The sequence below is a fragment of the Pithys albifrons genome, chromosome 3 (assembly GCF_047495875.1).
Source record: "Pithys albifrons albifrons isolate INPA30051 chromosome 3, PitAlb_v1, whole genome shotgun sequence".
NCBI classification, from domain to species: Eukaryota; Metazoa; Chordata; class Aves; order Passeriformes; family Thamnophilidae; genus Pithys; species Pithys albifrons.
This window is the reverse complement of record NC_092460.1, coordinates 74,327,239-74,353,526: the sequence shown is the minus strand read 5'-3', so window position 1 is coordinate 74,353,526 and position 26,288 is coordinate 74,327,239. Positions and strand designations below refer to the sequence as shown.

Genomic DNA, 26,288 nt, shown 5'->3' with positions numbered 1-26,288 from the left:
ACACGGCAGAGGAGTGAGGGACAGGAGCAGGTGGAGATGGGTTTTTTTTCTTGCGTAATTTTAAATTTATATTATCATCATAGAAAGTTTGGGGTTGGAAGCCACTTGAAAGATCACCTAGTTCCAACTCCCCTGCCATTGCCAGGGACACCTTCCAATAGACCAGGTTTCTCAAAAGCCCATCTGAGCTAACCTTGAAACTTGAAAGGATGTTTTTCTATATTACCCCCTTCTCCCCCATGCCCCGGCCTTTCCTTTTCCAGATAGTTGATCAAGGAATGATAGAATGCATTTCCATAAAAGTTGATCCATTAATAATTTTGGAGCATTAATAGTCAGTTCATTGGTATCTACAGGTTTTATACTTCCAACAAAACCTAATAGTGTAGTAGTAAAATAATAAAAATGTGCAAAATGAAACAAAGCTGTGGGTGGTTCATTGTTGTGCTGACTCCTAGTTTTTATCAATATTTCTGTCTTCAGTCATCTGTATATTTTGGGCAGTATTCTGCTTCAGTATTGATTCCTGCTGCATCCTGAGTGGCTTAATATCTTCATACTGGCCTATAAGAAGATAGGTTTCTGCCTCATGTTACTGCAAAGGACTAAGATGGGAAGTTATGCAAGGGAAGGGAGAAGGCATAATAAAAAAGGGGGGAAAAAAGTAATGGAAATGTATGAGAATGGAACTTACATGAGAGGATGAAGCAATGACTAAAGTCTTCCCATTACACAGATTGTACCTTGGTGATACCTTGTGAGTAAGGCAAATGCAGAGTTTCTATTAAGGTTTTCATGGCTTACTATAACGATCTCTAAGGTGTATGTAGAGAAGACTTGGTAACTAGTACATGAGGCTATGCCTTTGCTTTATAGAAAGCAATATTAAACAGGTGGGAGAAAAGTATACCCAACTCTCTCAATTGATTATATACTTTTCAAAAATCTCACTTGAGTGAGAAATGGTAAAATGGGCTAGTGAAAGTTTATGTCCTGGAAATTCTTAATTTACCCTTTACTTATGAGGTATATGACACCTCAGATTCTTTTATAGAGTATTAAATAATTTTCATTTGCAGATTTCCCACACTTTGAAAATGTTTCAGTAATGCATCTAGCCAGGGTTTGGACTTTGAACAGATGAGACCTGTCATTCCTTTCACTGTATTTTACTTAGCATACTGTACTGTTATGTGTTCCACTAATGTCTTCTCATGTTGGTCCCACTGTGTGTATTTAAGGTCAGACATCCTATGTAATTCCACTGTTTCCTGCTTCATCTTTTCTGACAGTTTTGGGAAAATCATCAAAAAGAGCAAAATACTCGTCCGGTGTCAGTCCATTTTCAGCCTTTGACTCATTTAGTGTCTTAAAACTTGTCTTAGATTTTATGTTTACAGCTTTTTTTGTGGTTTGTTTTCATTGTGTGTAATCTTGTTACTTTTTGAATTTATAAAGCCTTTTCACTGACCCCTTAATTTCATGTGCTTTGTTGTCTAAGATCTCCTGTATTTCTCTAACTCAGTTTTTCATATGGTGTCAGGGGAGGTTTAGGTTAGATATCAGGAAAAGGTTTTTTGCCCAGTGGTGGTTGGGCATTAGGACAGGCTCCCCAGGGAAGTGGTCACACCACCAAGCCTGACAGAGTTCAAGAAGCATTTGGACAATGCACTCAGGCACATGATATGACTTTGGGGATGGTCCTGTGCAGGGGCAGGAGTTGGACTTCGATAATCCTTGTTGTTCCCTTCCAAGGGATAATACTGTGATTCTCAGAGTGCAGCAAATATTTTGATTTTTTTCAAAGGTGATGCTTGTCTTTTGTGAGTTTTGTCCTCTGTTTTTAGCAAGAGTATATAAATATCCAGCTGTTTAACCTTTTAATTGTCTTTCTTTAATACTAAGAGAAACTTCTTACAGCCTTCTTGGGAGTTGACCCAGCATTTTGAATATTGTCAACATTGAACTTTCATATTTGTGCAAGTAAGATTATCATGTGAAAAGCCTAAAAATAGTTTCCTTAGTCTGAAATAATACAGAATTAGCAAAATAAGGCTAGAAGTTACTGAAACAGTTTGCTTGTTTTCTTCTAAGAAGTGGAAACATATTAATAGAGCAGGATATCTTGGAAGTTATTTTTAAAACAATTTTTTTTTCATGAGGAGGAAGCATGGGCTTTAGAGACATGATATAGGAGCTTTCTGAGCTGGTATATACCAAAGATACCACAAAATACATTACAGTAATTTTATACTTTCATTGGCAACATCATTTCAAAGTGACACAAGTTTAAGGTCCTAAGTGAATTAATGATGCAGGAATGTAGGGGAGAAATGCAGGTGGTTTTTCAGAAGAATAATTATGAATAAATATTGGCAAAGTGGAGTGCAACAAAGAGGTAGGAGTGGCTTACCTTCATATAAAGCCTTCCTCAAATGTGGTGGTGGTTTTTTTTTGCTTTTTGGGGTTTGTTTAGTTTTTTGTTTGGTTGGTTTGGTTTTGGTGTGGGGTTTTTTGTTGCTTTTTTAAAAAATACTGTTTTCTGCTTCACTATGAGACAAATGTCAGCTTCCATAATTGCATGAGTTTGTTTCTTTATTTTCTGGATACTCGTTCTAGCAATATTGTTAATTATATCTGCTGCTAAAATAAAATTGTTGTGCATGTTGCTTCAGGAACTGGTCTTTAGGCCTCTCTAATTTCCATGCTGGGTTGATTTAATCATTCACATGAACTTGCTGAAGTGGCTGTTACACTGAGACAGTGACAACAAGAGTCAAGAGAACTAATTAACGTTAGACAAATCAGACTTTTCTGGTGGTAGTCCATTTTGTACATGTTATGAAATTCCTACAGTAACTTCAAAGAAACCATCAGGTATCTTTCTCTTAAGGTTTTTATCTCAGAGTTAGTACTTATTAGTACTGGAAAGTAGTAGAAAATGTAGCTGTAAGTTTTTGTTGCTGCAAGTTTTTGTCATTGCGAACTTTTGCCTTTAAAAAAAGTTTGTTCTCTACTGGCAGGCATTTATATTTTAGGTAAAACCTGGTTTTGCTCAGTAGTTAAAGGTTAGAATTCTGTTGAAAGACTGATGATTAAATTTAAGTGCCTACTTACAGGTATCTAGGATGTTGGCTGTTTAAAATTCTGTGATATACAGAGGAGATCTAGTCAAGGCCATCAGCAGAGGTTAGAAAGCAAGTGGATGTTTACATGTAAACACCTGAAATCAGATTTCTGAACTCAGAACTGAAGTGCCGTAGTCTTTCCCTCAAAAAAGGCCTGTGACCTGTGCCAAATATAATTTTTTTTGTTGAAAAGTTATGTAGCATGTAATTGAATTTGTGTTTGAGAGAATGGTGAGCCTTCTGCTCTTATTACGATCTTTTAAAAGTAACTAATTTAAATGTATTTTGACAGCTTTGTTTCAAGAGGGATTGAGTTTCTACAGCCCTTCCTGTTTATGCAGTTGTAATCCAAAATAACCAGTCAACAAGCTGAAGAGAGAACATCTGTGGTTACTTAGTCAAACAATTTTCATTTATGTCTCTAGAGGTTAAGATCAGCTAAAGGAATATTACTTCAGAATATAAAGTGTAAAGGAATGGGAATTATATCAATATAAGGGCTGTTGAGTGAGGGTGCAAGTAAGTGGTTCTGAGGGATGTATTTCTAGTATTTTGTGTATCTTTGTGTTCCAAACTTCCAGGGTTGAACAGGATTTTAATCTGAGTAGAATAACTTGTAGTAAATTCTTCACTATTTTATTTTTTTTCTTAGTATATTGAAGATGGAGAAAACTTCTACATTGTCCTCAGCTTTATCACTTTATCTGCAAGGGATCTATACCATTTTCAAAAGTCATATATTTGCAATATCACTAAAACCATCTTCCTTAATATGCATTGTTCCATTCCTAGTTTTCTTGCATAAAAATGGATGTAATTTTTTTTCAGAACTATCTAGACCATTTTTTTCAGTTAAAATCTGCTAAAAAGTCATACACTTATCTTCAAACATTTTTTATTCAGAATCAACTTTTCTCTCAGTTTCATTCTGTTTAGATTTCTGTGTATCTGATTTTCCCATTCCCTTCTGCAAAAGTTTGCAGATTGGACTTTTAAGAACTCTTTGTGTTTATGTAGGATGTGGCGAGTGAAGCAAGAGCTGTTAGCAAGTGATACAGTCATGCTATACCTGTGCAGTAGATGAGTAATTTCCAGAAGAGTCAGCTCTGTTCTGTGTTACCTGTAACACTGCAGTGTCTCAACATTCAACATTGCTGTTGCAAGTGGCATCTTCCTTGGCGCACTGAACATGAAACCACCCACTAAATCACACTGAACTGGTTAACTGGAAGCCATTTGGAATGTTTTGTTCTGTTTATTTTGGGGGGTTGTTGGCTTTGTTTATTTGTTTTTCTGAGAATATTGTGAATAATTCGAGTCTTTAGGGAGCTCTACAATTGCTTTGTCACAGTTAAAATGAGATGTTCAAGTCAAAAGGTGAAGGCAAGGGGTTGTAGGATGAGGAGAATATTGTTTTCATTTGGTGCAGTGCTGGGTGATGTTAGATTAGTTTGTTCTTGAAATCATAGTATAAGTCTGCTATATTTCAATGTACTAGATGTTTGGCACTTAACACACATATAATACATATGTGTGTGTGTATGTGGGAGGTTTGGTGCTTGCAGAGAACATGGAGTTCCCTGCACATGAGAAATATTTCTGTTTAGGCTTTTCCAGCACAGTGAGAAAGGATTTTGATTTTGCAGGGAAATCTTCAGCTTGATACATTCTTTTGGGTTTGAATTTTAAGCCATGGTTCTGCTAGACATTGGTACACATAAGTCTACTTACAAAAAGTTGTGGTGTTAATTGGTACTGGACTTCTTGCTTGAGATCTTTTGATATTCATTACAATAAATGCAGTGGATTATCTTCCAGAAAATATTGCTCATTCTCTTTCGCTGGTTAACTTGAATTAGCATTTAATGTTTCTTCTAGATAATACATTCTACAGTTTAGACATGGTTCATGTGACTCAGTAGCTAAAAATTTCCACCTTGATTTATGTTGCCAGTAAAGTTTTTGAAGGTTTTTCCCTTAAAACATCAGCTTACTCTATTTCCCAATTAGAAATCCTTCCCTCTTTTAGTTTCTGTTACAGAATATTAAATAATAAATGATAAAATGAGCCATAGAAATTTATTTCCCCCCTATTATTAATAGAGAAATGAAAAGGGCACTAACAAAATTCATACAGATTCGTGAACGTTTTCCGTAAACTATTCATTTCAGGAATTTTGGAAACTCTATCTCTGATGTTTTGAACTTTACTAACTTATGGATTTTTTCCAGCTGGTGTATTTATTTTGCTGTTTTATCATCAATTTATAAGAAAAGAAAATGATCCTCTGCAATGTATGTCTTGCAATGAAATGTCAAGGTTTCTGCTCTCAGTGTAGTTTTTACTTTAGACTTAGGAAATTTGATTTCTACTTTTGTATCATGCTGCACTCAGTTTTTGAAACTTACCTTGTTAGAAAACCAGGGTTTTTTTGGTTTGGGTTTTTTTTTTCAGTAATTGCTTTTGCCTTTGTCACTTCAGGGTCTTTTTTCAGGCTTTTGTGAAGATAAAGTTCCTTTTTTTACATTCACAAACTGATGAGCTGATATTCTTAGCTTCTCTTTCTCTTGAATCATGACTAATTATTCTGTCTCATGGTCAATAACAATGAGCATAATTTCCTGGTGTCCATGATGTTTCTGTTGGGAAAGAGAAGACATTTTGCATGCTTTTTACTACAGCGGGTAGTACACATTTTCATTAGGAATATTTTTGCTCTCAGTATCACCATTACAGGAAAGTAAAAGGTAAATTATCTTCCTTTGAAATTTAAAGATATCTGGAAAAAATAAGAGTTGAAAATATGTTATCTGATGAAAAAAAAGGACATGGGGTAGGTTATTTATATAATCTGTGTATGCAAGAAGGGGCCAAGTATTTGATGTGCTTCATATCTCCCCCAAACCTTTTTGTTAGAATACCCTGTATGAAACTGTTGGTGATCATTAGTGTAACAATACTAACTTAAACTTTCATTCCTTTTATTTATGACCAAAATTAGGGTAGACTCTTGGGTGGATCTTTATCAGGACACATATATTTGGAAACTATATGTCAAAACATTAGGAGAGCCTAAACCTAAAAATTTATTAAGATTCAAAATACTACAAAGTGATGAAAGCATCTACAGTAATAATCAAATGGGATTAATCTGAGATTTGTCACACTTTTTTCTTGAATGGGTGGTACTAATCACAGTGTGAGCAGGGATTAGGGCTAGACATGGCACAGCTACTTAAATGCTGGCTATAAGACACTCTTCACATAAAAAATACAAGTATTTATACACTTGGGGTAAATATTTGCACTAAATTAATCCTAAAAAACGGTTCTATGCAGAAATATGATAGCTTTGTAAGCTGCATTTATGGTCAATCCTAATTCAGTGGAATAGTTTAAGGTTCTCTGTCAGAGCTCTAAATTTTATCTAGCACTACTGTGTTTAGTTTATTCATCACAATAGCTCAAGGGTAAACTAAAAGAGAAGACATAATTCATCTTGCTGGCAAACACTTGGTAGGACTTGATTATGCAAATTGATTTAAATTTTGTAGTGCAAGTATACAAATGAGCCTCTGGTACCAAAGAGTTTAACTCTTTCACAGATAAAATACAGTTGAAAAACATGTTGTGAGAAAATGGGCTTACAGGGAAAAGTTGCTTTTTCATGTTGTGCGATCCAAACTGAATGTGTTCTAAGGTTGCAACTAAACATGATTAGGAGCTACACAAATTATAAAGTTTTTATTGGCACTTATGGTCATCACAATTTGATACGGATGACTGAATTTTACTGTCAGTTCCGAATAGATTGTTCTGTATTGTTGTTTACTAGGAAATGATGTTGTTTACTAGGAAATGATGCTTCATGCTGTGTCAGTTTTTGCTGAAATAATGTAAGAATTCACTAAAAATACTGTAAACAAATGTCAGAGCTTCTTCAAAGGAAGTGCCCCAAGTAGTGTCTGTGCAGGACAGTGTTAAAAAATATGTAAATTTTTTTGCCAGAAATCAGTTTTTCACCAATTTCAAACATTTTTAGTAATTTTCATTGATATATCAAGATAATAGTATATTAAGTCTCAGAATTTAGTAATTTTCTAATGTCTTCACATTATTTAAACAAATGCATGATGTGCTATACTTTGTATGTTTTCCATTTCTGTTATTTTTAGGTGGACATATTATCCCTTATTAAGGTCTGCTTTATCCCTTACTTGAATGCAGAAAATTTGAAGATAGGTTTCTCAAGTGCATATCGCATTATCTCTAGGTTCTATGCAAAAATTCAGTTAATTTAGTCCTTCAAAAAGCATCTCTTTGCACTATTGTGCTTAACTGTACATATTAGCTGAGTTTGAAATAGCACTGAAAAAGTGAACTTTACTTGTAAGCATTATGCTTTCAATCCTCTCTCTTTTACAATTGTCATAGCTCAGTTACTGAGAGGCATCGAAATATATAGAATTACGGATTGCTCTCTAAACCTAGCTAAGAACAAAACTGTTTTTGCAGTAATCACAATTACCATTGTAAGAATTTTCTAGCAGCATAAATTGAGGTGGACTTTCTGTTGTGGGTTTTTGGTTGTTTTTTATTTTTGGTACAGTGGTTTTGGTGTTGTTTTTGTTTAGTGTTTTGTTTTCTTAATGCTGCAGAGTTGTTAATTGTTTCTTTATTAAAAAAGCTATATGTTTGCAAAATAAATCAATTGGAAATGCAAAGAGCTAGTGGTAGCCCTAGGTAAACCTCAGAGGGCACAGTCACTGTATTATCTTCTTCCTTAGGGTAATAGGAGGCAGAACAAAGTCCTTTGAAGGTGGCTCTCCTGAGATAATCAGCTGCTGCAAATTTGGGAGATTAATTTATACATATGACTGAGGGAGAGCTCCAGGAACTGAAGATTTATTAAGAGTAACTGAGATGCATTAGCATGAAGAGAAGTATCTTTTCTTGAGAGAAGTGATATGCGATATGCTCACCTGAAAATGCAGAAACAAGAACCGGGACAGATGAGTGTTGGGGCCAGTCATTCCATCATAGGAGTTCCATAGAAGTTACATTCCATTCTAGTATGTGCAATTAATTATTTTATATGTATCTGTGATTTTGCTTAATATCTGGAAGTGTTAGCAGCTTTTGGAATTCTTTGGAAAGTTGTTAACAAGCCAGAAACTACCCATAACTGGGATTTCTCATCAGATGAAAGGTAAAGGTCCTATTCTATGAGACAGTTGGTTCTGGTTGAACCAAAATCTTATAAAAGCCCTAGAGGGTTAGCTAAAACCAGTTCAGAAGGGCAAATTTAGCCATCAGTTTGAAGCAATGGTTCACCTTTAGTCAGAAAATCAGGGAACAGCATTTTAATGTGTGTTTTTAGTCTGTAAATTAGATACAAATTCTTCGTGGCTCTAACATACAGACAGTATAACCTTGAGGTGACAAAAAGGATGAGTGGATGAAAAGCTCCATATCTGATTTTCAGTTGGCTTGTTCTCTGGAAATAGCTAGAACAATTTTGTCGTGAATACTTACGAGAGAGCCAGGAGATAGCTTGGATACAGGAAGACATCTACATTTGCAAGAGGAATAACAAGGAACAGGCAGGCACCCCTCAGAACTGCAGTTTTATCTAAATACTTTTGACAGGGTGTAAATACATAAATTGCCCTTTTTCAAGACTAATGTCTCATTGTAACCTCTCTTTCGGGAGGCATTACGTAGCCTGTTGAAATGCATCAGAAAATTGCCCAGACCAGAAAATACTAGAGAAACAGAAGTTTTGGTTATTACCTACAAAAAGAATTCTTCTCTCAGCCCCAACCTTTATGAGTTATCCTTCATCTGTTTGCTACAGTCATGCTTATGTATTTCAAAATATTTTAAAAGTTTTCAGTCTATCATGTTTAAATGAAGTAATCTTGCCTCGAGCAAGATGTTGAGGAATGACAGATTAAACTCTCCTATCTCTAGCCAGTGGCTCAGGTGAGCTGTGAATATTACTCCAAGAGCAGAGAGTTATTTTCTTACAAAATGGTCTCAACAGGACCCTGTTCTCATCTGTTCCTTCTGAAAGGCTTAATTTTCCTATTCATGATCCTCTTACCTATATTTAATTCTAACCTAATGTCCATAAAGTGAATTCCATGCCTAATTTATTTTTTCTCTGAAGAAAATAAGAATTTTAGAGTAGCCAACCTATTTTTTCTATTATACATAACTAGTGCTCTACAATGCATAACAGTAAGACACATTTACTGTGTAATACTTGCTTCTTAGTATAGTTTTAGTCTGTAGTAAATGTTAAGTAGACTTAAAGATGCATGAATAATCACAGACTTCTGCATTATTTTCTCTGCGTTATCTCACACATTCTGTATTTTGCCATTATATTAAATTTGCTCATTAAGAACCAATGTCCTGTAAATCCCACGAGGCAAACATAATGTTATCTGTAGCATAGGGTGTATTCAAACATCTGTTTATTGCACAATATAGTTCTGATGCCCAGGTATGAAATGGTCCTGTATAGGCCAATCATAGACTGAGTGTTCAGTCTCAACTTCCTTCAGTCTGGACTTGACTTTAAATGAAATTCAACCAAAAGAGAATATGCCTGTATACACAAATTATTTGTGTTATAGTTACAATTATTGTCAGCTGTGCCAGGAAGATGATTAAATCCTGAGTATTCTTTAATTTTTGTATATATTTTGATCACCTGTTGAAAAATATAACTGCTTCAGGTTTTATTTCCAGGTGGATACTAATAATTTTCTGTCAAGTTAATACTAAATAAAGCTGTTAATTCCTGCCACTAAAATCATCTCTCATTACATAAAAATTGCTGTTGCGAATATACAAAAACACCAGCAGTAAATTGCTTTTTCCTTTGGCTGGTTGTCACGTTTAAGACAGAGAAAATATTCCATCTTCGGAGGTTGAGGATGAAATCAGTCTGACAACACATCAATGTGCTGAAACAGCAGACTTGGTTTATATTTTACAGCTTGAATGAAGTCCTAGGAAAACAACAGCAGGCCCCAAAAGTCATTGAGATAAAAATAGTTGGACACTGGGAAAATATGGGGGGAAGGAAGAAGGAAGCGTGATACAGGCTTTCTCTGTCTTAAACACTTTTGGAGGCATCTCTTTCTTCAACTGCTGTCAGCAATGGGATGCCAAGATAGACGAAGACTTTGATCAGATTCAGCATGGCCACTCTTATGTTTGAAAGTATTTAGGAGAAAAAAAGATAGTTTGAAGAGTTATATGTTCCTTGTTTTGCTTTCTTGAAAAAGAAAAAAAAGGGGTTTATTTTGTATATTTTAAAGATGCTGGACAACTGATGAACTGAAAGCAGTTATGTTCCAGATAAGAAAATTTCTTATCTGATCTTCTGTTTAGGCAGTGTATCCTTGCACAACTTGTCTGTAGAATGGAGTTTTAACTTCTAATCAGGTATTAAATAAAACCTCAAAAGTTGTTGCTACTATTCAGTCTTTCTCTCTCTTAGAGCATGGCAAGACAAGGGGTTCAGTGGGGTGTCCCTTTTCCGGTGGGTAATTCCTGTCAGAGGAAATGCAAATGAAGAGGGTCAGAAAATGGCTTGTGTTCACTTCCTGATTTGAAATGTAAATGTACTGCTGGAAGGCTACCACTGGAGACAGGAATCAAACAGTTTTATGAAGTGCACAAAGTATCTTTTGAGAGACTGATTTGTAAACTGGAAATGCTGTTTGAGAGCAACAGGCAAATGCAGTCCATCTCCTCTGGAACTGTATGGCATGATAAGCCAGCTGAAAAGGGATCTACAAAACTTGGAAAGAAGTGCAAAAGCTAAGGTTTAACATCATCTGATAACTTAATCCTTTTTCTCTTTGCTGTGTTAGAAAATACAGACGTGCTTTTTTAAATCCACCACCTGTTCTCTGTCACAGCCATTTGAAAGCATTGATGTGCCCTGGAATGCAAACCTCTAGCAGGATGTGAAATGCAGTTGGAGAAGTTGGAAAAGAGTTCATTCAGTGAATAGCAGTGTTACCACCTGGGAATTCAAGCTCTCTACAAGTAAGGATGGAGCAAAATAGTTTCTATGGAAAGATTGAAAGGAAATCGGGGTGTGGGAGTTGCTTTGGAACTGTACCAACTACCAACTCAGAAGCAAACCCCAGGACTGACTGTGTACTATGTTCCTTTCCTTTATTCCAACTACCCACCTACCAAGTTTCAAACTAAAATTATAAATTAATTGTAATATAAAAACTGCTATCTTTTGCTGTAAGCATACCTTAACATTATAGGTTTAAAGATTAATTTGGAAATTGGCCAGAGATTTGCTAATAGCTATTTAAAAAGTGATTTTTATTAGTACAATACAGTAATGTAAAAGGAGTTCTGGACTTTAAAATTCAACCAGAAGGTTTTGTATCGAGTTACATGATTTATATGCAATCTGTTTACCTGCATACAATATCTGTATACCTCTTTGAAAGAAGCATGTACTACATGCTGTTTTCAAAGGTCAGCTATAAAGAGACAAGAAAATAAAGGTGAATATTGTGAATCTGGGTGCATGAGCCATTACTCACGCTGAGTGATAGAAACAGCAAAAAGGTATTTTAAGCTAAAAATTTTCTTAGTTTTTTTTCTTTTTAATGCTGTTGACACACCTAGACTGCAGTCATATTTATACTAACAGTCACTGTAACTCCTGAGTTCTCATTATGCTTGCCTCTTGTTAGGGGAAAAACCAAAATGTTTTACCCACAAGCAGGGGAGGGGCCTCCTCCTCAATAATCACACCACTCTTTATCAAATTTAAGAAAAGGAATTTTAATACAAGAAGGATAACTGCTATATATATATATATATATATGTAAACAGACTAGTGCAACCCACTTCCCCAACACCATAAGAGGAAAAAAAAAAAAAACAACAACAACAAAAACCCAGCAGGTTTTCCTCCGGGAGAAAAGGTTATACTTAAGTGTCCTTGTCACAGCCCGCTGGCTGCAGAGTGAGTTTCAGTCCCTCTCCAGCGAGACAGACGAGCAGTGGGCTTTCAGATGGACTCAGTCTCTTTCCCCTGTGTTCCCCGTCCAAGAAGCAGACAGGTACGAGCAACCAGCAGCAAATCCAAGGCAGGTAGCAGCACGGCAGGAAAAAGTAATCCGAAGTAGGCAGCGGCAAGACAGCCAGGGAAAACCCCAGCAGTAACCAGCAGGGCAGCCTGCCTCCTTGGAGTCCCCACTCCCCCGTTCCGCCGAGCCAAGACTGAGGAGAATATCCAAAAAAAAACCAAAAGAGACAAACCTGCCCCCACCCCAGCGATCACAGTTAACTGCTTCTTTTGTCAACCGCTGGCCTGGGCAGTTAAGTGGCAGGGGAGAGAATTTACATAATAATCCCAAACTACAACAGTTGGTGAACGTGTGTTGTGGATATATTTGGGATTTGCCTTTTGTACTCTTGAGGAGCTGACAATGAATATGATCTTTTACCTCTCCATCCTGTCCCCCTTCTCTGAGTCCTTAGGATGTATTTACTATTCTATCTCCTTACCTGGATCACTTCAACCCCATTCTATACCTTTCACCATCATCTTGTTATAGTTTGAGTCTGTAGATCTTTAGTTTATCTGCAGTACACTGTACCTCATTTTTTAGGCTGTTCCTTGTTTTCCTAATTGGCATGTGCTATGAAGTTGCATGTATAGAGTCTTTAAGGCCAATTTGTATTATTTTCACTAATACATGCATTCATACAGACCTTCTTTTGTCATTCCTTTTTCTTATTTCCTTCCACTCTCCTTCATTCCCATTAATTCTTCATTCATGCCAGTATTAACATTTCTATTACAAATCTCTATGGGTGTACATTTCTCTTGGACAGTGTTTGACTTTTTTATAGCTCTATACCTGTAGAAGAACCAGTGTACTGAAATTTAGACAATGCCACTGCAGTTAGTGTTAAACGACTGAGCTGTTAATGTAAGTGAAATGCTGCCATGCTGAGTCAAACGTTATTTTATCCAAGGCCAATATTTTGAGTCTTTGGTACCTGAAAAATCAATGGAATGATGAGGAACAAAATGTAACAGAAAAATATTCCTTTCTCCCAACAAGGTGTGTAATATATGGCACATCAAATTAAGATTGTTACTAAACCTGTCTTATTTTTTTAGCTGTAATGAACTTCTTTTTGATCCTTGCTGAGTCTTTGGGTCTCAATTGGAATGAAAAGATATGCTGAATCTCTGAATATTTTTCTTTGTTTTCCCCCTGCTTCTGGCAATGTATGCAACTAGTCCTCCAGAATCAGTAAGACTGTTGGAAAGACAAAATTAATTTGCGTATTAATGGCCCCAGGAGGCTGCAGGCACATCCAGGGATTCCTGAAGCATGGTTGGATCTCAAAAATCATCTCTCACTCTCTTGGTGGGCATTGAATGGTTCCTCGAAGGAACAGCAGTGCTTTGAAGCATTGTTTCATCGTCATCTGATGCAGCTGGCTGTGTTGTGTGCGTATAGAAACAACTGGATGGCACAGAGGCCAAGGCAGCGGTTCTGCACATGAAGGTACAGCCCTGAGTTTTTCTGTTTGAGTGTGCTAACAGAGGCAGGTGCTTAATCTGTGCAAAACCTTTTAGCCTGTCAGAAATTATGGATGTGGAAGGCAGGGACATGCCTTTTAAGTTACATTTTCATCTTTTAGACAAAACTAAAAGGGTTTCAATTTGGAATAGCAATAGCTGCTAATTTTTTTCTCAATAAGCGAATTAGAGTATATCTATTCTCTTTTGTGAAAGATACTGTAGACTATTAAAAGTATCAAATTTATGTGCATTAGTAAAACTATTTTAAAAGTCTTTGTATCACATTTCTTATTATGTTTCTTAATTTTAAATAGAGGCAAGAAGAAAAAATTACATTTGTGTTTTCAACTAGATTAAGCACACTGCGTGAGAAAAAGTCAGTATGAAAAGGTGCAGGCTTCTGTGACTTGACTTGAGCAGGGGGATGACATTTTCTCCCTCTTTCCAATCCCGTAGATGAATTGTGTCCACACAGAACAACTTTTTTTTTGGTTGTGTTTTAAATCTAAATTTGTAGTGCAGCGGCTAAGCTGCAGTTGGCCGTCATCAAGTTGTGCATTGTGTTTCCTGTCCTGCCTGTAAGCACTTAACACAATGTGAAATGATGACCCTGAAAACAGTTGCACAGGTGCAGGGGACATAAGCAATTTTATTTTATTGAACTGGAACAAAGTAGGACTGTTTAAAGATAAGGGAAGCTCTTGAATTGGTGATTCTGGGCGCAGGAAGTCTCGAATTGAAGACTGATTATTGCATGAACTGCTAACACTTTTTGACTTCAAAGAATCTCCAAAAAAATGAGTTAGTTACTCAATATCATTCCAATAGACTACAGAATTGAGAGGCCAGGATAGAACCTCGGAATCAGTTCTTTGAAGCTCGAATCTTATTTTCTTTCATATTTGACCCATGTGTATCATGAGTAGTATTATATAAAGCTCAATATGCAATAAGAAGTAGGCAATGGTAGGAAGTATAGCACACAATTATTCAGTTGTCAGGAAAGAAGCATTTTTATATTTATGACAGGTTAGTAAGATTATCTGTTTTGTCATCATCATCATCTTTACCTACTAAGAGTGGATAAGAGTGGCAAATCAGGTGTTAAGGCTGACCAATCCCACATAATGTCTTTCAGCTTGCAAATTATGAGATACCTTATATTAATCTCACAAATTTATACTATGGTTTTTTATGTTAGTAATAATGCATCTCAAAAATGCACTGTTATATTTCAGCAAATGTTGAATAGATTAATATACAGTGGTTGCATATATTTTTTCAATAGATATTTTTAATTGAAAAATACTAAATAACTTTGGTAATTACTTCATAATAGTAATAATAATTACTTGTCTAATTATAGAATTCTTCTTTCCATATGCTTTCCAAATGTTTTGAGAAAATAGCAGCATTTCTATTTTTTTTTGCATAAATGGTCAATATTTCCTTTCAGGTGATAAAGCACACTAGCTAAACTAAACTATTAATATGGCTACCTAGATATTTCTGGAGTTAAGTATTTACTTCATATAATCAATTGGTTCACAACTAAGGATATGCATCAGTGAAGACAAGCACATAATGAAGATAAAGAATGGCTGTGGAGGCTTCCTGATCTTAATATGAAATAATTAATTTAATTAACCCAAATATAGGGAGCTCTGGAAGTTATTAAAAAGCTTTGAAATCTGAGCAGACTTTTGTATATCAATGGCCGGAGTTTTGTATGACATATTACAGATGCATTCAGATTTTTTTCTGGAGGTTTGGATATAAAATTCAGTAGGTCAGTGGCAATCAATCAAATATATTGATGCATATTTGAAGAAAATCTGTTTCCTTCAACTTCCAGCCGCAGGGAGGCTTTGGAAAGAAAGGCCACCCCATCGCTGGAATTGCATTCATAAATTTTTAGTAACATATGATAGGAGAGACTGTGAGAGAACATATATTTAATGTTTACTGAAACTGTGAGATGTACCTTACTATGTCCAAAGGACTCCTTGTATGTTGAGCTGTGTACACTGACAAGGCATAATGGGCACTAATTCTTCTTGAATCACAGATAGAAGGAAAAAAAAAAGAAAAGTTTTATTTCCTGAGTGGTTTTAGAGCAAGTCTTGCCAGTGGCAATCAGTATTCAAATAACTAGAAGTTTGTCTTAGCTGATGTATTAGAGGGAATGACATTGAGGTCATTAAAGATTAGATCCATTGTAAGTTGCTCAAGACATGTAGAAGTAGTCATCTAAGCTCCTGTAATACTCAACAGGGAGAAAGTACCACCTTAGATGTTAGTTTACCACCCTGTAAGATTGCTAAGTAAAGCTTCATGAATAATTTCAAAGGTATTTATCCTTTTCTTCACTGACTGAAGGTGGGAGTTAGATCTCTAGCATAAACCATGTGTTGGCTTTAGATGCTTAAGGTCAGTTTAGGTAAATTGCCATGTAGTTTAGAAGTTATTGTTTACAAAACATTCATGAAGCCAGAGTAACTATAGTATAAACATTTATGTTGTGATGAAGTTTATATTAACTTTTTATGAGGAATTATGCCACATGCAAACAGATTCTCTATTTTTGTTTACTGGTAGCATTAAAGTGTAAACTTCTAAAGAATATGTCATGTTTTATGTGCCAGTTTGAGGATATTTTCAGTACTGTCTCTACATATTTGGAGAATATTCTGACCATGAAAATTTTGATATGTGTTCAGAAAGTTCCCACAATTAAAGAATGTTATTATATCCAGTTTTAAATTTGCTTTAAGTGGCACTATTTTTTTTTCAGAAATTCATTGTGGTGAACAAAAAATAATGATGGATCCTTAATAAATTGTTCTTCAAGTATGCTTCTAAGAATTAAAACAGCAAGCAGTTTCATAAAAGATAATTTCAGGTTGTCAGGATAATTTGGCAACCAGTGCTTGGTGATTATAGAGAACTTCTTAGACATTTTAGAGAACTTCTTATACAAAATGAAGAAGGGAAGAAATAAGAACCTGGATTCAAGAGAACTTCTGAGGAGGTGATAGTTGTTTACCACTGCTCTTGACATGATGATATCTTTTATCTTCTTCAGCTGCTTTGCTTTCGAGTAAGGAGTGATAATGAAGGCTGTTTTATTTTAAGAGCTTACTGTGTACCCCTAAAGGTGTGAAGATAAAAGGTTTCAGATAGAACCAGTACATTAGTCCTTTTGTAAATGCACTGTCCTCATTATATTAGGAGCATAATGAAATGGAAATCACAGAAAATTAAGTGAGCCATAGCTAAGCATTTACTGGAGCCTAGACATGAATCAGTAAGTTGTAGAGTTCTGTTTCTGACTAACACACCACATCTTTTCTGTGATTATATTTAAAATGACGCCTGGGTTATATTGTTGACTGGATTTGTGCAGGACATAAAGCAAATTATACACATCAAATTATTAGAAGAGATATGTGTTTCTGTTGATTAAAACAGGCACAAAAAATATAATGTGTCTTATTGCCATAGGATATGAAGGAATTTTGTAACTCCAGTCTTCCTTTAATGATGATCTCTATTTCTATGTTCATAACATATATAATACTGGATAATTTGTAAACTTCGTTCTGCTCTCTAGTTGAGGTAAAGCCTACACTACCACTTCGAACACCTCTGAATACATCAGGCAGAACCAGCAGCTGTGTTTTTGCACGCCATTTTATTTCATTGTGGAGGGTTTATCTTGGATAAATATAGAAGTAAAACAAGTTGAAAGGCATGTTGACGTTTCATATGAGACGGTTACATGGGAAGTTGTTGCAGCAATTCCTCCTCTGTTTAATGATAAACAGTTACACACGTCACTTTCCAAACTATACATCTTGTTCTGGCCATTCAGGATTATTTAGAACCCACCCACAGAGACACACATTCATTGTGTTCAAAATCGAACCATTAGCTGATCCAAGGAGCAATGCACTTCTAATTTATCTGTATCGATCCAAGTCACAGCTCATAGGTACATACAGTACTGCTTGTAGTTTTATTTGGGCTCTTTGCTTGGCATTTCAGGGATGGGCTCTGGAGTTAGGAAGACTTGGTCTTGTCCTTGAGTCCTTTAGTTTTGAGTTACTTTCAAGACATGTAAATGCTTCAGCAATTTTCCTGTTTGAGATAGGAGGCTCAATGTGGGACTCTGACATGTCAGAAGAACTATGAGATATTGCTTTCTGATTAATATTTTAGGTTAATAATCTGGTCAGCAGTGTAAGGTATATAAATGTGCATTGTGATTAAACTCTATTTCAGTAGAATATTTCAGATATATTTTTTTTTTAAAATGCCAAGGGAGCATGTCAATGTAAAAAAGAAAATATATTCCAGAATGTTCAGGTTATACAAGACTTAACTTGGATTCAGAGAATGATTGAAGCATTATAATGTGCTTTTAAATTATAATCTTTAGATACCCTTTTGCCAAGTGAAATTAATAATGCCATTTTCATATACAGCGTGTGTGAAGAAGGGCCAGGTTTGGGATATGAAATTCTGGCACAGTTGGTAGGCATGAATTTAAATTGGTCAGTAATGGTGTAAGCTTTAAAATCCTGGGATTATGGGCATCTAGGGTAAAACAGCAAGGTAGCATCTGTGTCTTCTCAAGATCCTAAAATTCAGCCCTAAACTTTTTTTTTTCCAAGTCCATGTTTCAAAAATAGAAGGATAAGTAAAGAGGGAGTGAAGTAGTATGGCTTTCCTCTTTCACTAATGGCCCCTGCCCTGTGGGGGCTTCAGCTCAGCTTTCTCTGCCAGAGGAAATGCAACACCCAGGAGCATGCCATGGCTGTGCTGCCACAGGGTGTGCTGGGGTGAAAGTTTCTTTGCTTCAGCAAGTTGTAGCAACATGTTTTTAGGCATTCAGTCACCTGAGATGCCTGCAGGGATTTGTGAACCTCAGAAATGTTTCAATATTTTATTTAAAATCATTGCGTTTCCTTGTCTCCCATGTTGTTACTTTAAATTTTTCCCTCTCTGAGTACACACAAGGAAATAAGTTACATACATATAAATTGCGGTTAGTTTAAAAAAATGGCACCCCATTGTTTTTTTACATTCCATTTTGGTGTTCTTATAAGTAGTTAGTATATTACCTTTAATCTGTAGATTTTACAATCCTAGCACTTGAACTAATTTTTCAGATCTGTATACTTTTAATGGATGTCTACCATTCCAAATGCTACATTGGAGTCAACTTCCATGTCATCTCTTGTGAGAGCTGGTTATGTGTCAAAAACTAAAGCTTGTAAAACATTTAACACATTTGTGCCAGATTGTCAGGTCATGCAAATCAGCCTATTATCACTGAAACTAATGGAGCCGTACTGACTCGTACAAGCTTTAGATTTAGTTTATTGCTTCCAGGTATATTGAGGGTGTTAACTGTGCCTACAAATGCTCACTTCCTCTTGTCCAAATTGCGGGTGCTGCAGGTAGTGCTCGTTGAAGTATACTCCTGAATATGAATTTCCTTTTTAATTTGATGAATGTTCTCTCTAAATTACATTTATAACCAGAAAGTCACAGGTAAAATACACTAAGTTATGCACACTGTTGAAATCTCCACTAGCTAGAAAGGGTTAGTGCTGCCACTGATTAGAGCAAAAGAGTTCAATTTGTCCCCTTTGTTCAAGAAAGCTAAGTTCAGTCTGAAAAACTTTTCAAATAATAGTTCCTTCATTTTCTTTCTCTTGCTTTAACCAGGAGGTACCTGAAAGAGGTGATCATATTAAATATTATGCAAAAAAATTAGCTAAAGATTCCTAACATTTAAAGATGTCCTGTAACTTATTCTAAACTTTTTTTTACTTTATCTTTCTCTATCAGAAATAAGAATAATTTCATAATAATTGTAGGGGAAAAAAATTTAAAATACTTTTTAATATTTTAAATATAATATTTTTAATATAACTGATTTTATTTTAGGTGTAACTTTGTTTAGATACATTTGTGTTTGAAGTAGCCAGAGGAAGTGATTGAGAAATTCCAACAGTTTTTGTCTTTGGGTTATTGTTAAGTAGTTGAAAATACCTACTTGCTTCACTTGATATATTTTCAGATGATGATGTTATCATCTGCCCCAGAAGGCGAGGGTAACCCTGGTTCTTGTTAATAGATCCATCGGGGTGGCTTAGAGTGAAACGACACAATGATTGGTGTTTGTAAATATGTATTTGTAGGATTTATTTTAGAACAATTTGGTTTCAGAGGAAAACAGATATGTAGCCATTTTGATTATTATTATCTATAGAAATATAACAATATAAAAGCATGAAAATAACACTTAAGAAAATGTATAAGGAAAAGAAAGAGAAAGAAATTATGAAAGTACGTGGATATATAGTCACTACCTGTTGGATCCATCAATGAGACTTGGTAGTTGCAATTTCGATGTCTGTTAGATGAAGTGATGGTCGCAGTCCTGTTGAAGTGACAGTCTTGATCCATTGGGGGTGGGGAAGTCCACAAAACTCAAAGATTTCTGAGTTATATACAGTCAGGTTCAGGTGGGAATGCCTGGTACCTTCCCCAGGGCAGGGAGTTTTCCAGTGAACGATGGAATACTGGATCACAGGACATGTGGTGAGCCTTTGTGCAAAGTCAGTCATGACCCATTATGGTCCATCATCTGAGATGAATGGCCCAGACTAGGCCTGCATATCTTCGATGCTCCCCAGAGGGGTTTCCATAGCAGAGTTATCATGTAAGGGAGGACATCGGCATGATAAGAAGGACTATCCCCCCTTGCAGAATTTGCCTGTTACCAGTATCTTCCCTTATCTGGAAATCCAGTTTGTAGCTTCAGATATTCATGCCCTTCTGCACCTGGGATAGTTGGACAATTATCCTATTATCCTTATCCTATTTCAAGGTCCTTTCCCTGTCCAAATTAGGTGGAATATTCAGGGAGGGGTGGGCTTCACTGGCTGAGCAGGTGTTTCTTTGCAGTTTGCTACAGTGAACAAAAGTCTTTTGGTGATCTTAACAATATTTAAGCCATTAACCATTTCAGTCTCTGCCTGGTGGAGAAAATACACTAAAGACAGATTTATTATCTTGCTTCTATACCTGTTGAAAATTGCATAGATTTTGTATTTAAATATTACATTTACTGAGAAAAAAATGCTTTCTTAATCCACACACTTAGAAAAGCAATGTAGACTTTTGAAACTGCATATTTTCTTGTAATATCTTGATGCCATACAAAATTAATCAAAATTACCAGAAGAAAGTTTCTTTTGAAAAAAAAAGTTAGTATTGGTACTCAGTAAATATATAGTGACTAAGAACTGTGCTGCTGGATTTAATAATTCAGCTTGCCTCTAATAGTTAAAAGATGTATTTCACATAAATATTTTTTTATCCTTTTGTCCTAGTTAGAGCTACCTGGACCAGTTTATCACCGTGTAGGTGTAACCAAAACTGTGTGTTCTACACCCTCTATTCATTGCTCATTAGCTGTTAACAATGGATCATTTGCAGCAGCTGCCCAGGGCACATCTGACCCCTCAGGCTACAAGCTGGGTGTTAGAGAGAACCATGGGAAACTGGGGAGTGTTTCCTTGTTTTCACACCAATGTATGATAACTCCGGGAAGTCATTAGCACCTTCACACCCAGCCTGAGGGGTCATCTCTGCTAATGGGATAACAGTGATTCCAAAAATATCCCATGACTCACAGAGTTAGATCACCCATTGTGAAACTCCTCAACCTGGGGGAGGTACTGGGCATTCCCACCTGAACCTGAGCATATATAATGTTTGGGTTTGGGGACTTCTGGTACTACTGATTGGATCCAGAGGAGGATCAGAACCTCGACAGAACTGTGACTGCGACTCTCGACCAGACTGCGACCATCATTCACGCCAACAGGTTTTCCTTTCCTTTCCTTTTACTTTGCACTCAGGGGGACCATGTGGGGCTCAGCACAGGCGATAAGGAACACCACTGTGTTTGTGCCCCAGGGTGCTGCGTTATACACCTGGGTTTTGTGGGTTAAACAATTTTTTTTCTCTATATCATTGTATTTATTGTAACTTTTTCATTGAGATGTAAGTCTGATTTTTAATCTGTTTTTGAGTTGGGTTCATTTGTCCTGTTGGTTAACATTTAAACCAGCACACCTGTGAAATAATTTGAAATTTCAGGATCATTGTTACCACAGCCTTGGATATATCTTACTATTGTATTCTCTGCCAAGAAACTATTTTGACAATTGCAAAACAGCTGCCACTTATTTACAGAGAAGAAAAGGGCTGGGAGAAGGCTGTGTGAACTATGATTCTGGGCAGACATCAAATGTTATTTGAAGAGAGCAAGTAAGGAATTGCTGGAGAAGGATGCTGCCCTTTGCATCTATGAGTCTCTGTTGCAGTGCAAAATGATGTGATGCTTTCAGAAGCAACAATATATAATCTGTGCCTCTGCTGTACTAACTTTAATAGAGTTAGGTCTTTATCTAGGTATTATCATTAGAAATTACCTTGTGTCTATTCTGTAAATTTATAGTAAGAAACCCAAACAATCTGAAACTCATTTAATGAGTTAACTCAGTTAATGTTCTGAGAATAAGGTAAGTTGTGGTTTAATAACTTGTAGAACAATTTACCCTGACCTCTTTGTTACAGGTGCAGAGGGTTTAAGATACTTGTAGTTACTTGGTAATGTTTGACACTGAACAGTTCGTCTGCTGGATGTGTTCCTGTTTTGGGTGGAATATACAGTGAGATCGAGCAGAACATAAGCATGTGTGAGAAAAATTAGGTTTTCTAAAGATGGGTAAAACTATTTTAACCCCTTGCCCATACAGTTTCTCCAAATGAGTGTATTTACCTTTTCTTCTTACCTTTCCTTTGAAATTTTGTGTATCAACATTATCTTTCCTTTTAGGGAATTTGTACTATATTTCTGTGTGTGTTTTTTCCCCTTGTTGAATTTAACAGATCATAATGAGTCATATTCCATTGAATCACTGTGTTTCATTTCATGGATTATTATTGAAGTACTGGAGTGTGATGGCTGTCTCTGAGCTGTTATCTCTATCAGGATAATCTAGCTACTTTGGAAATATTTAAATGTTATACCAAAATCTTGTAAAATACTCATGGAACAAAGTTAGTGTGACTTCTACCTTGGTAAAATCGCACTGTTTAATATTTTGGTTTTAATACCCAAAGCAATAATCCATCCTGTGGACTTAATGGCCTGTAAAGAATTCTAGGAGGCATAATAAGGACTTTAGGGTTGTTTTTTGGTGGGGTTTCCATTTTTTTGGTTGGTTGGTTGGGGTTTTTTTGTTCTGTTTTTAGGTTTTGGTTCTTGTTTTTTATTTATTTATTTTGGCTTTGTGTGGTTTTTTCCCTTAATTAAATTAACATAAAAATTAATCTAGCTCCTCCCCTTAAAACTTAAATTTACTATAGCTCTCCAAGATTAAGGTTTTGAACAATATACCAAACAGCAACGTGATGATAATTGTTATATCCAAAACATGTAAGTAAAATTGGGAAATGATACTGACTGGTAACTGATGACTAATATATCTGAAATAACTAAATTGTCTCTTTTTTAATTTTTTTAAAATAGTCTGGGTAAAGCACTGAGTTTATCTGAGAAAGTAGTCTAAAAACCCTGTTAGTTTCTCCACTTTATATAATTTTTATTTTTAGTGTTATATGGATAGAACTACATTTATTTAACTTTGTGTAGGTTTTGTATATTCAAATTAAGTCTTTGCAGCACTTCATAGTACTGCATGTGTAGCGCATGAACACTTCACAGATGATATATGGCTGAATTAATGATGTTTGGATTTTATTCTTTGAGGGGAAAAAACAATATTTTGATGTACGTGGTGGGTGTTTAGGCCAGGTGTCTCATGGGGGTACACAGCTCAACTAATATTGTCTATATAGTTCGGAATTGCTCGTGTGGTTGAGATATCTCAGATTAAAATTAGACTGTTTAGTAAGCTTGTTTTTTTAATTCATTCTGTCCTTATAAACAATCAAATAAAAATTGTTAAAGAAATAAGAAACATTGCTTGCTTGCATAATAAAATAAATTCAGTGTGAATTTAATAACTGTATGAGAGCTACAAACATTATTAACAAGCTAATCTCAGTAATTTGTTACCATACTTGTCTGGCTGGCAATGAAAGCAAGTATGGAAACCAGTAATATATCACATTTTGAAAAAGCAGTTCTCCCTCTAACTGAATTACTATAAAGGTTGCTTTTATACCTCTATACATTTTAATTTACATGCATATGTAAATTAGACCTAATAACTGTGTAAATCTGAGTATACTTACTGTGCTTGTTAAATACTGGTTAAAATAATTTCTATACTGCCATACCAGTAAAGTTTTAGCACATTAAAATTAAATTTTCAAATGCATAAAAGGACACTGCTTGATTTTTTTATAGCGTAAACTGCAGATAAAACATTATTATGCTTTGTTTAAAAACATTCCAAATCTAATATTTAACTTACCACGAAAGTAATTGCTCTTGTTACTGCAGTAAGAGGCATGCATGCTCTTCCTTATATTAAACTAGTAGATAATTATCTTAATTTTATGTGCAGTATAGAAATAATTTTTCTGCTGTAGACAAAAGAACATTGTAATCAGGTTTCTTGAAGCCCTGCTTGGTTTTGTTTTATTTATTTCCATCAACATGAGCACTTAAAAGTCTTTATGCTAGCACCAAATACCTTAATGCACTCATAGCATTGTAATTATGATTTTGTAGGAATAAAAGCTTTACAGATTTTGTAAGGAGGTGGTAATGTCCCAGACTAATTGCAGTAATGGGAAAAGAGGCTTCCTTTTGACCACATGAGCCTCTTAAAGTCTGAAAATAGCAGGAGAGGTTGTGAAGTACAACTGTAAATTGTTACCAGTTTAACCTGTTCACTGAACTTCATCTTTGAAAGAAAAAGTATTGGATATCTGTAAAGTAGAAATGGAGGAAGAAGAAAGGGTATTACCCAGAGAAGACTCAGTAGAGTCTTTAAGCCCTTTCAGGCAGGGAGATAAATTCAAAGGTTTGTGTTAGGGATGAGTGAGAATTACAAAGCGTCAGAATCCTAGTGTTCTCTGTTGTGTTGTTTAGCATCTTTTGGACTTTATGTTTTAGTTCACACAATCATCTAGGTTCTCTGATTTTTCTCTCTGATTCAGAAAAGAGAGGTTTAGAAGATTCAGGGGAAGACTTGATGGATTTCTCTAGAGTGGTGTGTTTATTTAGTTAAGGGTCTGAGATTGCTGAGCTGGGCATTGTGAGAGTATGCTATGCAGTGAATGTTAGTGGTGTCTGTGGGCTTGCTCTATTTTACAGCTTTCTTGGGGTGTTTCAAGAAGCACCTGCTTTTATAATGATGTATGTGATAGTTTGCATGTTTTGTATGTATAATATTTTGCGTGCTTTCTGTTTCATGTTGAGCAGAGTGGCTAAGAATAGGATACTGCTGTAGATGTATTTGAGATGCTGTTTGGTGTCAAAGCAGTGATTATTGAATCTTCTCATAGTAATTTGAGGGAGTCCAGAAGATAAGAATGTTATCTGTGGATTTTATGTGAATAATAACATGATGGTACATTTAGTGTTTCATTTGTAACTTGGTATGATGTGGATCAATCAGTATTGCAGATAAAGTAGTTGAGTAACAATGGAATCAATATGTGTTTAGACAGGAAATCTGAGTATGAGCCTTGTTCTGACTGAAGATAGACCATGATTTGTTTGGATTGGCCAATGTGGTGGTGGTGACTGGAAGAAATCTGTTGCAATGTGATGAACCTAGAAGAAATCAGAAAACTAAACCTTTGACCTACGGGAGACTTGATGGTTTCTGTGAGTTCCACTGATTCTTCAGTGAGAGTATTCTGTTGCATGTACAAATGTGGTAGGATTTTCTTCCTTTTGTTTTTGTAATTTGCTTGGTCTGTGAGTGACAGAACCGATTGTACACTTTCTGGAGGATCTGATGAGGATGGAGTTTGATGTCATTGTCAATAATAGGAAGCAGGATGCAGTCTGTGTTACGGCCTGGTAGCAAATGGGGTCAATTGGTCATTTCTGCAGCTTGTGATTATATAACATCAAATATTTATTTTGACTTCAACAGAAGAATGAATGATGAAGTCATGAGCAAAACCAGCTGTCACCACAACTTTCTGTCACTGAAAAAAATCTATGAAGTCCTTGACTGTGGTTCCTAAATCATCAGACAAGAATGAGCTTAGGAGGAGAGGGATCAGATAGGAAGATGGACTTGTGTATCTGAAAGATTAGCTGTTCACGTTATAAGACTCCAACTGAGAGGAAAAGAAACTGAAACAGGAGTAAGTAATTCCTGAGATTGATTTTATTTTATCATCCCTTTACTTTCTGGGAAGAAGGATAACTTTTGAATTATGTTTCAGAAAATTACGTTGGAAACTTCAACAAGCTGCAATACTTTATTAAGAGCAAAATTGCCTGGTGACTACAGAATGAGGATTATAAGGGTACTTGAGAAAG

The 26,288-nt window shown here is 35.7% G+C and overlaps 1 protein-coding gene across 7 annotated transcripts in view; it reads left to right on the top strand.

Annotated features, from left to right (window-relative positions):
- The window catches only part of IMMP2L (inner mitochondrial membrane peptidase subunit 2), a 444,206-nt gene that overhangs the window by 47,419 nt on the left and 370,499 nt on the right, over positions 1-26,288 (top strand). The window contains exons 4-5 of one of the 7 annotated variants that reach the window (XR_011697275.1): positions 11,070-11,199; positions 13,439-13,554. The exons of 5 other annotated variants lie outside the window; for them this stretch is intronic. Coding sequence is in view for 1 of the 2 variants with exons in the window: in XM_071549996.1 (XP_071406097.1) it covers positions 11,070-11,121 (52 nt within the window). In the remaining variant the exon portion in view is untranslated. Of the gene's footprint in view, positions 1-11,069; positions 11,402-13,438; positions 13,555-26,288 lie in introns of those variants that run through there. One more of the 7 variants, XM_071549996.1, reaches the window with a different exon arrangement.